The sequence below is a fragment of the Gobius niger genome (genome assembly GCF_951799975.1).
Source record: "Gobius niger genome assembly, chromosome: 22".
In the NCBI taxonomy this organism is placed as follows: Eukaryota; Metazoa; Chordata; class Actinopteri; order Gobiiformes; family Gobiidae; genus Gobius; species Gobius niger.
Window position 1 is genome coordinate 14,353,073 of NC_136873.1, and position 12,462 is coordinate 14,365,534.

Here is a 12,462-nt window from a genome sequence, read left to right on the forward strand (position 1 = left end):
TCAATCTAGGCTACTTGTTGATGCTTTGCCTGTTTTGTCTCCACGAGAATTTGTTACAACAACAAAAAAAAGTATAAAATGAGAGGTTTTATTTTGAAATCTTTGCGAACATAAGGAAATTTTGCCACAAGCCTCTGCAGTTGTAGTTTTATTTTCTACCACAAAGCGACGCTGTTTTACAAGTAATGTTGGAAGTATTTCTGATTATTACTCCAAAGGCACATGCACACTCAATATATCTTGTTGCTAAACCTCTTAGCCACCACCTGAACTGGACATATTTTCTCCAGTATGGCATTACCCAAATCTAAATGCTCGTGACAAAGAAAAAGTGACAAAAAAGCAACACCAGAGCTACAAAAACGTGCCGGGAAAGAAACAACAACCCGATAAATAAGCAAGCAACAAAAACACGACGAAAAAGACACAAAAACATGACCAAAAAAACAACTATGAAACAAGACTAAAAAGAGATGACAAAAATGGGACGTAAACGCAAAAAAGGTGTGAGCTTTCAAATAAGGCGCTACACTGGCCTATTCGTTTATTAACCTCTTAACTCCCGCCTGAACCGAGAGCATTTTCTCCAGTTCAGCTTTACCCAAATCCTGTAGGCCAGTGTAACACCTCATTTGAAAGCTGAGATCTACAAAACTCATCTAAATGGATCTTTTTCCTCACGTCACCAGACTTTTTTTCCTCTTTTTTTTTGGGGGGGGGGGTTTCAACTAATTTTTGTAACTTTTTTGTAATTTTTTGTCAAGTAGTAAATTTTTTTGTCCTTTTTTCTCCATTTTTTTCATCATTTTTGTGTCCATTTTTTGTCATTTTTTTTTGTCACTTTCTGTCGCTTTTTTGTCATTTTTTTGTCATTTTTTTGGTCAATTTTTTGGTCATTTTGTGTTACATTTTTGCCAATTTTTCGTCATTTTTTTGTCCTTTTTTGTCAAATTTTTGTCAAATTTTTGTCAATTTTTTGTCAAGGTTTTCTCACTTTTTTGTCACATCTTCATCATTGTTTTCGTCTCAGTTCTGTCGCTCTTTTCTCACCTTTTTTCCAGAAGCTTTTGGATTGGGGTAAAGCCAACCTAGAGAAAATGTGCTCGGTTCAGGTGGGAGTTAAGGGGTTAAGTGGTGACGTCACAGCTCTACTTCCGGGTCCCGAGATGTGCGAGAAACGACAAAAAAGTCTTTAATACCAAAATCAATATTTCTGAAACTCAACAGAGAGTTACTGAACAGACTTATTTATCAGGCGCATTAGCCAAAAATGCTGAAAAGTAATATTTACCAAAACCGGTACATCAGGGTTAGCGGAGATAAATGCTAACGGCTACGCTAACCCCAGAAGTAGTGACTTTAGTAAATATGACTTTTAATGAGTGTGAGAATAAAGTAGGTTCAGTTACTCTCCGCTGAGTTTCAGAAATATTGATGGTTATTTTTAAGAGTTGTTAATGTTTTTTTCTCGCATATTTGCAGGTCTGCTAGTACCCGGAAGCGGAAGTCTGGCATCGCACTTAACCTCTTAACTCCCGCCTGAACCGAGAGGATCTTTTTCCTCACGTCATCAGATTCTTTTTCCGTCATTTTTTTGATGGGTGTTCAACTCATTTTTGTAACTTTTTTTTGTCATTTTTTATCACATTTTTGCATTTATTTTGTCACTTTTTTATCATTTTTTGTCAATTTTTTTATCAATTTTTTATCCATTTGTTGTCCTTTTTTTGTCACATTTTTGTCAAATTTTTGTCATTTTTTCGTCCATTTTTTTCGTAAATTTTTTTCGTAAATTTTTTTGTCACATTTTTGTAATTTATTTTTCCATTTTTTTGTCAAATTTTAATCAAATTTTTGTCATTTTTTCGTCAATTCTTTCGTCAATTTTTTGTCACATTTTTATCAATTTTTTGTAATTTTTTTGTCACATTTTTGTCATCTTTTCGTCAATTTTTTTTCCTCAATTTTTTGTCATTTTTTGGCCACATTTTTGTCATTTTTTGTCAAATTTTAATCCAATTTTTGTCATTTTTTTGTCACATTCTTCTCATTTTTTCATCCATTTTTTTGTCAATTTCTTGTGACATTTTGGTGACATTTTTGCCACTTTTTCATCAATTTTCTGCCACTTTTTCGTCACATTTCCATCATTGTTTTCCTCTCAGTTTTGTCGCTATTTTCTCACCTTTTTTCCAGAAGCTCTTGGACTGGGGTAAAGCCAAACTGGGGGAAAATGTGCTCGGTTCAGGTGTCATTTACGGGCTTAACAATCGAATCGGCTGTCCATTTGAGAAGTTTTACGATTCTGGGCAAAACTGAACTGGAGACAATGTTCTCGGTCAAAAGCTCTATTTGTGAGCACGTGTCCTGAATGAAAATCCTTCCCGTGGCTCAGTCTTATCTTTGGATTTTGAATGATAACAAACATAAGTTGAAAGTGAATGTATATCTGTCAAATCCGGCGCTTGTCTACAGCTCCCAATTCCCACATCTCCCATTGACAGTTGAATGTGTCTTTCTATCAAACAGCCCTCACATAGCAGCTTCTTGCACTTCTTCACCCCGGTGTTTCATATGAGATTAAACAGAGCTGAATAAAGGGACAGTGTGCCAAGAGCGAGAGAGAGAGAAAAAGAGAGAGGGAGTCGGAGTGTGTAGAGGAGGGGAAGAGCCTGGTGATAAAACTCCCCTGTGAGCCCTGAACTCATTCAGAGCCACACAGGAGCAGCAGCAAGTTGGGACATTTCATTCAAAACGATATCGAAAGAAGATCGCTTTGGACCTCGCGATTCCTTTGAGTGTGGGGGGGACACTTTTAAGAAGAACTGTTGTCTTGTGAAGGAAACCCCGGGGGCAGAGATCCAACCTGGCGCCCTTCCATCCCGACCGAGGCGTTCGGACTTTGGACTTCGAACCCTTTCCGATCGGAGAGCTCTTTCGGGAAGGTACGCTCGGCGGCGTCTGAGGACCACACAGCAACTCATCGGGGACCCGTTCGTTTTGTTCCCCGAATCCGCTTTTAAAAAGTCGCAGCCATCCTGAGCCGCCCCCCCCCTCCTCTTTTGTTGCCCTCTCTGCCCCTCCGACCCCCCCCCCACAGAGCAGAGAGCGTGAAAAATCTCACTAATGGCTTTATTTGCTCTCAGATCTGTGCCGATGTGTCATTCCTTTGGACCGTTCTGCTCGGCACATTTCATAGCTGAGTAGGTCCGTAGCTGGAGAAGCCGACACACTTTACTATTGGATCTTCTCCGAAAAAGCATCTCCAAGGACCCGTCCGTCCCGTCTTCCTTTCGCTGTTCCCGTTGGCGGTTGATTGAACCCCGTTTTGACGATATGAGGTGCGCGATCGGGCCCTGGGCGATCGCGGCGGCGGTGTTTTGGACCCATTGTGTGATCTGGAACGGAGCTGACGCCAAAAAGGAGCGCAAGAAAGCGAAGGAGGCGGCTCCGCAAAGCACGGAGACCTTCAACGCAACTCTGTCCAACAGCGAAGAAGTCGGCGCCACGGTCAAGGTACACTTTTTTTTCCTACAGGCGCATGTTTGGGGGAATTTCACTCAGCGATAGGGATAGGAGGCAGGTGAGGGTTAGTGTGTAAGGCGAGACACTGCAGGTGAATAGGGAAAAAATGTATGTTTACAGATATCAATTTGAAACTTTTGCTGTCGATCACTGGCATAAATGTAAGAAAAAAATACATTGTTTTCTGTCATTTTATCTTTTCATATAAGAACAAGGTGTTTTATGCTTAAAAATGCCCCAAATTTCCCATCTTTTTGGCGACGAAATCTGAATAATGGATAGAACTACATTCAAACTTATGGTTTCATTTTATTGATAAATGAGTTGCCAAGACTTTCTCAGAGGGGATTTTGGATTTCTTGTTTAGTTTTAAAATAAGCTGTTTTTTAGTGGAAAAAATTGTAAAAATGCAATTTTCGCCTCATTTTTTGACATTCAAAACTCAATAAATGGGGCTTAAGGGATTAAATAGTAAAAAATCCCTCTGAAGAAATCTTCCAAATATTGTTCAGTCCAAGGCTGGAAAATGTGAAGTCTTTAGGTCCGACTGACGTGGACATAATGTCGCCACAATGACAGAAAAATGTGTTTTGAGAAAAAGGCCCTTGAAATTGTGTTCTCCCATATAAGTCTATGGGGGAACATTGAATCAGCGCAATGTTTTAACATGTTATTGTGAAGATTAGGCATATTTTCTGTTTCCGGGTGAAAGCTTGTATGTTCAGAGACCAATTTGGCCCAAAACCTGAAAACTGAAAAAATTGAGTTTTGCCTGTAGTGTCTCCCCTCAGGCAACATTTCCCCTTTCAAGGTTGACATTGGAGTAAAATTAGTTTTTTCCTTTGTTCAGTGTTTGTCACTTTTTTGTCAGATTTTTGTTCAGTTTTTGTCACTTTTTGGTTGAGTTTTTCCTCACATTTTTTTTTTTTTTAATTTTTAGTCACTTGTTGGAATTTTTGTCAGTTTTTGGTTGAGTTTTTGTCACATTTTTGTCACATTTTTGTTCAGTTTTTGTCATTTTTATGTTGCGTTTACATCCTTGTTTTCTTCTCATGTCTTTGTGGCTGTTTTGGTGCTTTTTTCCCAAGAAGCTTTTTTGACATTCAGGGCTGCCACATTTATTTTGCGACTTGAACTACAGCTTTGCTCCTGTCGCTGAGTTCGGTGTCTCTGGCCTCACAGTAAGTGAGTAACACATAGTTATTTTAGTCAGATGGTCATTCATACCCATTCAAAATATGACATATTCCGTTTCTCTCTCCTGCGGCTGTTTGTGTGCCACGGATACTGAGCCTTCACCCGAGAAGTCTCACATGTCCCAGGAATGGGTGAACCAAAAACCAAGTTTCCATCTTCATTATTTTATTTTTCAGGAATTTTTTTGGTTTCCAAATTCCTAATTTACCAGGAATTTTGAAGCATTTTTATCTGGTCCTCTCATGATGCTTTTCTTTCATTTTATTAGACATGACACAGTTTAATATAAAAGGACACGACTCAAATGTGTGTTGTCATGTTTTGATAGTTTTTGATGACAAGTACTTTTTATGGGGTGGATTATCTCGGGTAAAAATCACCTGGCGTTAGTGATGGTGTTATGAATTTGAGCGATGGTGTTCTAGGGTTAAAGGCATACTTGCTTTTTTGTTGCTAGTAATGGAGTAAAATGAGTTTTTTCCTCCTTTAGTGTATGGTTGACACTGTGCATCCAATTATTATTGCATTTGATCAATTTCATGAACTTGCGGGCTAGTTTGCTATAGCGTTTCTGTGAAAGTGACCCTGAAAAGTAATTTAGTAATTTAGTGGCTTCCTTTAGTGGCTTTAATTTTTTGTCATGAAAAAAATAAAATAAAATCTGGCATAAGCCCTTTAAACTCTTAAAACCCCCACCAGTTTGGCATTAACCAAATCTAAAAGTTTCTTGAAAAAAGCGTTGAAAAAGAGACATGATGAAAAACTGTCAAAAATGTGATGAAAGAGCAACAAAAAGTGACAAAATGCAACAAAAAAGTGAAAAAAAAGGCGATGGAAAAGCACGTCTAAAAAGTGACGGCAACAACGCAAGGAAAAAGACCCGTTTTGTCGGTCTTAGCTTTCAAATGAGGCGTTGCACTATAGGTTGTAAGCTCTCCAGTCAAGGAGCTTTTAGATTCATGGAGAAAATGCACTTGGTTAACCTCTTACCACCCGCCTAAACCAAATGCATGCTGTCCTCTTTGGCTATAGGCCTGTGTAACACCTCATTTGAAAGCTAAGACCCGCAAAACTGATCTTTTTCCTCACGTTGTTGCTGTGTTGTGTCACCTTTTTCTGTTGTTTTTTTTTGTCACCTTTTTGTTGAGTTTTTGTCATTTTTTGTTGAATTTTTGTTCAGTTTTTGTCACATTTTTGTAGATTTTTTTGTAGAATTTTTGTCAAATTTTTGTTCGAGTTTTTCTCACATTTTTTTTTAATATTTTTTAGTCACTTGTTGGAATTTTTGTCACTTTTTGGTTGAGTTTTTCTCACATTTTTAAAAATGTTTAGTCACTTGTTGGAATTTTTGTCACATTTTTGTTGAGTTTTTGTAATTTTTTTTTTTTTTTTTTATTTTTGGTCACTTGTTGGTTGACTTTTTGTCACATCTTTGTTGAATTTTTGTCAATTTTTTGTTCAGTTTTTGTCAAATTTGTGTCAATTTTTTGTTCAGTTTTTGTCACATTTTTTTATTTATTTTTGGTCACTCGTTGGTTGACTTTTTGTCACATTTTTGTTGAATTTTTGTCACATTTCTGTTCAGTTTTTTTTTTTTTTTTAGTCACTTGTTGGAATTTTTGTCACTTTTTGGTTGAGTTTTTGTCACATTTGTATCAAATTTTTGTTCAGTTTTTGTCATTTTTTTTGTTGCGTTTACATCCTTGATTTCTTTGTGGCTTTTTGATTAGGGTAAAGCCAAACTGGAGGAAATGTGATCCGTTCAGGTGGGAGTTAAGAGGTTAAGATGGGGAGAAAGAGGATTAGCTTAAAAAACAAGACAACTACATTTTTTGACACATGCCAACATTTCACTCTCCATACAGAGAACCTCCTCATGGCACAAAAATGGTGAATCCAGATGTCTTGATTCATTAACGACTGAGAATTTACACTGCACATATAGATTTATCACTTACTTATCATTTCTAGTATTGAAACGTTGCCCAGTCGCATTCTTTTCAAACCTTGACGATACACGTTTAGTGTTGCTGTCAAACTAAAGATTGATATTGGCACGTTCAGATTGGTTTTTGCTGCGTTTGTCATGTGTGGAGAGGCCTGAGTGACGAGTGTGGACATGACATACATTATTTACATGTGACAATGCGATGCTATAGAGAGGCTGAGGTGTTGACTCAGGCGGCTGGTATGTCTTTGTTATGCCAAACATGGAAGAAATGAAGCAAATCCAAGCGCGATGAAGGAAAGGAAAATCAGTCTTTCGGCATTTGAAGCTTTTGTTTTTAGATGTGGGTTATTTATAGATTTAACATGGTTTAATCTGTGTCAAAATGTTATATAAGGCAATTAACCTCGACTGAATTCTCTCCTCTTTGCCTATAGGCCAGAGAAACGTCTCATTTGAAAGCTTTTCCTCGTGTTGTTGTCAATATTTTCATGTTTTTTTTTTTTCCTCGAATTTTTGCCACTTTTTTTTGCAACTTTTTGTGGCTTTTTGTCAGAGCCGTGGGAAGATATTTTAGTTAGGGGGTACAGAGGGACAAAATTGACCCCCAAAATACTTTTTCTGTGCATAAATCCTATTTATTAACCTCTTAACTCCCGCCCGAACCGAGAGCATTTTCTCCAGTTCAGCTTTACCCAAATCCTGTAGGCCAGCGTAACGCCTCATTTGAAAGACCTACAAAACTAAATGGATCTTTTTCCTCACATCAGATTTTTTTTTATCACTTTTTTTGCAGGGCAGTCGTCTCGTTTTTGTCAAATTTTCGTGACTTTTTTGTCACTTTTTCGCATTTTTTTTGTCAAATTCTTATCACTTTTTTGTCAATTTTTTCCTACATTTTTCGTCAATTTTTTCCTCACTTTTTTGTCAAATTTTTGTCCATTTTTGTCATTTTTTGTACATTTTTTGTCACTTTTTCGTCAAATAATTTGCATTTTTTTGTCAAATTCTTATCACTTTTTCTTCATTTTTTTCTCAATTTTTTGTCAAATTTTTCTCACTTTTTTGTAAATTTTTTGTCACTTTTTCGTCAATGTTTTCTCACTTTTTGTCACATTTTCATCCTTGTTTTCGTCTCAGTTTTGTTGCTCTTTTCACACCTTTTTTCCAGAAGCTTTTGGACTGGGGGTAAAGCTGGAGAAAATGTGCTCGGTTCAGGTGGGAGTTAAGGGGTTGATATTGCCTGCAGTTCACAAACCATCCATCCACGGCCTTGCTTTTTGTCGCATTTTTGTCTCTATCACTTTCTTGCTGCTTTTTTGTCACATTTTTTGTCACTCTTGGATTTTTTTTTTGGTTGCGTTTACATCCTCATTTTCTTGTCATTTTTCGTCTCCATTTTTGCGCTTTCTTTCCCTCCAAGAAGCTATTAGATTTGGGTAAAGCCAAAGTGTCAAAAATGTGATCGGTGCAGGTGAGAGTTTAGAGGTTAAGAAAGATTGCGCCTTCCTAAACGACGTATGCGGTTTGTGTGTGTGTGTGTGTGTTCTTGTACTTACGACATTGTGAGGACCAGTGTGATTTTTTAACCAACAGAGTGAGGACATTTGTGGAAAGTGAGCACATTTTGGGTGGTTCTCACTTTTAACACTTTTTTGTCACTTTTTTGTTGCATTTTTTGTCTCTTTTTATAATTATTTTTTTATCTCATTATTGTTGCATTTTTATCTATTTTTTTTCGCTATTTTTGTCGCTTTTTTGTTGCACTTTTGTCACTTTTTTTCTTGCTCTTTGGTTGCTTTTTTGTCGCTATTTTTACAACTTTTTGAATTTTTTTGGAGATGATGGTGATGAAAAAGCAACAAAAACACAATTTAAAAGCGACAAAGATGTGACAAAAACCGGACCAAGAAGAAGCACCAAACACACAACGCAAAAGTGAACAACGCGAAGAAAAGGAAGGTCTTAGCTTTCAAATCAGGCGTTATTACACTATAGGCTGTGAGCTCCAGTCAAGAAGCTTTTAAATTTGGGTACAGGGGCAGACTGGGACTTCTGACCAGCCAGGCCCAAATAAGCGTAATTGTGACACTTCCACAAATACATATTTTAACCTCTTAACTCCCGCCTAAATCAAGAGGATCTTTTTCGTCACTATCAGATTTTTTTCCCATCATTTTTTGGTTGGGTATTCAATTCAGTTCATCACATTTTTGTCATTTTTTGGTCATTTTTTGGTCAATTTTTTTGGCAAATTTTTGTCACTTTTTTATCACATTTCTGTCATATTTTTGTATTTTTTTTGTCACATTTTGTCATTTTTTCGTCAATTTTTAATACATTTTACGTCATTTTTTTGTCACATTTCCATTGTTTTTGTCTCAGTTCTGTCGCTATTTTCACAGCTTTTTTCCAGAAGCTTTTGGATTGGGGTAAAGCCAAACTGGAGAAAATGTGCTCAGTTCAGGTGGGAGTTAAGGGGTTAACCTCTTACCAAGGTGGTCGTAGAAACAGAAGCAAAATCATTAATATAAATAATAAATAATACCGGTCCCAAAATTGAGCCTTGTGGTACGCCATACTCCACGGAATTCCTTTTAGATTCATGTTTTTTTTTCATACTGGGCTTTACCCAAATCTAAAAGCTTCTCGACTGGAGATCAACAATGTAACGCCTCATTTGAAAGCTAAGACCTACAAAAGTGATGGAAACTTTTCGTCACGTCGCCACATTTTTGTCATTTTTTGTTGTTTTTCTCACGTTTTGTAGTTGTTGTTTTTTTTTGTCTGTGTTTTTCTCACTATTTTGATGCTTTTCTTTTTAGCTTTTAGATTTGGATAAAGCTCGGTTGAGGCGGGACCGGTGGCCCTAGAGCCGGTGGCCCTTCTGTGCTCTTCCAGAATGGACATATGGCCAGTCCGCCCCTGTTTGGGTAGAACAGAAACATCTGGTATTGGCACATTGGTTTCCTTGTTTTCAACAAACCTGACAAAATGACAAAAAAGGACAAAAATGTGACAAAAAACTTATACAAAAAACTGCCCAAAAAACTACAAAAAACTGACGAAAATTTACAAAAAAGGATGAAAAAAAGGATGAAAAAGTGGCAAAAATGTCACAAAATATTGACAAAAAAATGACTAAAAATTTAGAAAAAATTATGAAAAAAATTATGAAAAAGTGGCAAAAATATGACAAAAAAGTGACAAAAAAGTGAGAAAACTTAGACAAAAAACTGCCCAAAAAAACTACAAAAAACGGACAAAAAATTGACCAAAAATGATGAAAAAATGATGAAAAAATTTCACAATAAATGGATAAAAAATGACTAAAAAATGACTAAAAATTTAGAAAAAATTATGAAAAAAATTATGAAAAAGTGGCAAAAATGTGACAAAGATTTGACAAAAAAATGACGAAAAAGTGACAAAAAAGTGAGAAAACTTAGACAAAAAACTGCCCAAAAAAACTACAAAAAACGGACAAAAAATTGACCAAAAATGACGAAAAAATGATGAAAAAATGTCACAAAAAATGGACAAAAAATGACTAAAAAATGACTAAAAATTTAGAAAAAATTATGAAAAAAATTATGAAAAAGTGGCAAAAATGATCCTAATCAGTCAGAAATGTCGAGTTTAACGGCTCTTTCTCGGCTCAACCCTTCACACTCTCCTTCTTCTTCTTAAAAAAAATAAAATAAAACTGGGATAATACTAATATACTAAGGTGTCCTGCATAAGGCAAAGATCTTTAACAATCCTGGCCAGATATCCAGGTCTCAGGTGATGATGAAAAACCATAACAATGAATTCAAAAGAAAAATCCTACCTCAAAATGTCGGCCATGTTGTGGAATCTCATGAAAAAACTCTTGTCAAAGCTCTTGTGTTCTTCTTCTGGTTTGGCGGAGGGGAACAGGTGTGTGCCCCCTGAGGTCAGACTCGAGACGTGATCCGGACCCGAACGTGTGAAACCCCAAATGGATGAGTTTGAAAGAATGCGGAGAATGTGGAGATGTGAGGCCTGATCAATGGATCAATTAGCGCTCACCGCGGGAGACTCCGTCTGCGGCCGAGGCCATGGATCATGTCCGAGCGGAGACGTGAAGGCAAGAGTTTCAGTGATTTAGGCTTTTAGGAGTTTTAATAGAGTATCTCTGTGAGGTTACAAGTTGGAGCCCTTAACTCCCGCCTGAACGAGCACATTTTCTCCAGTTTGGCTTTACACCAGTCCAAAAGCTTCTGGAAAAAAGGTGAGAAAATGGCGACAGGACTGAGACAAAAACAATGATGAAGATGTGACAAAAAAGTGAGAAAACTTGGACAAAAAAATGACAAAAAAATGTGAAAAAACGGACAAAAAATTGACAAAAAATGATGAAAAAATGACAAAAAATGTGAAAAAACTTAGACAAAAAACTGACAAAAAATGTACAAGAAAGGATGAAAAAATGATGAAAAAGTGGAAAAAATGACACAAAAATTGTCAAAAAAGGACAAAAAAATTTTACAAAAAATGATGAAAAAATGATGAAAAAATGATGAAAAAATGATGAAAAAATGATGAAAAAATGACAAATGACAAAAACTGACAAAAAATGTACAAAAATATGATGAAAAAATGATGAAAAAGTGGCAAAAATGTCACAAAAATTTGTCAAAAAATGACGAAAAAATGTACAAAAAATGACAAAAAATGACAAAAATGTGACAAAAAAGTGAGAAAACTTAGACAAAAAACGGCCCAAAAACTACAAAAAACTGACGAAAAATTTACAATAAAAGATGAAAAAAAGGATGAAAAAGTGGCAAAAATGACACAAAAAATGGACAAAAAATGACTAAAAAATGGCTAAAAATTGACAAAAAATTATGAAAAAAATTATGAAAAAGTGGCAAAAATGTGACAAAGATTTGACAAAAAAATGACAAAAATGTGACAACAAAAGGACAAATGTGACAAAAAATGTACAAAAAAGTTACAAAAACTAGTTGAAACCCCCCCAAAAAAATGATGGGAAAAAAAATCCGATGACGTGAGGAAAAAGATCCCTTTAGATGAGTTTTGTAGATCTTAGCCTTCAAATGAGGCGTTAAACTGGCCTACAGGATTTGGGTAAAGCTGACCTGGAGAAAATGCTCTCGGTTGGTGCGTTTTTTTTTTTTCTTTTTCTGTTGCATAAAAAATGGTCTAAAAACGGACAAAAAAATGACAAAAATATTCTGAAAAAATGACAAAAAATGACAAAAATGTGACAAAAAAGTGAGAAAACTTAGACAAAAAACTGCCCAAAAAACTACAAAAAACTGCCGAAAAATGTACAAAAAATGATGAAAAAATGATGAAAAAGTGGCAAAAATGTCACAAAAAATGGACAAAAAAATGACTAAAAAAATGACTAAAAAATGACTAAAAAATGACCAAAAAATGACTAAAAATGATGAAAAAAATGATGAAAAAGTGGCAAAAATGTCACAAAAAATGGACTAAAAAATGACTAAAAAATGACTAAAAAATGACTAAAAAATGACCAAAAAATGACTAAAAATGATGAAAAAAATGATGAAAAAAATGATGAAAAAGTGGCAAAAATGTCACAAAAAATTGACAAAAAATTACTAAAAATTGACAAAAAATTATGAAAACAATTATGAAAAAGTGGCAAAAATGTGACAAAGATTTGACAAAAAAATGACAAAAATGTGACAACAAAAGGACAAAAGAAAAAAATCTGATGACGTGAGGAAAAAGATCCATTTAGATGAGTTTTGTAGATCTTAGCTTTCAAA

General features: G+C 35.6%; 1 protein-coding gene across 1 annotated transcript in view; it reads left to right on the plus strand.

Annotated features, from left to right (window-relative positions):
- Window positions 1-3,323: 3,323 nt before the first annotated feature.
- c1qtnf12 (C1q and TNF related 12) overlaps window positions 3,324-12,462 on the plus strand; it is a 47,670-nt gene continuing 38,531 nt past the window's right edge. Inside the window, exon 1 of the mRNA XM_079580877.1 lies at window positions 3,324-3,516. Coding sequence (XP_079437003.1) covers window positions 3,337-3,516 — 180 coding nt within the window. The 5' untranslated portion in view covers window positions 3,324-3,336. The remainder of the gene's footprint in view (window positions 3,517-12,462) is intronic.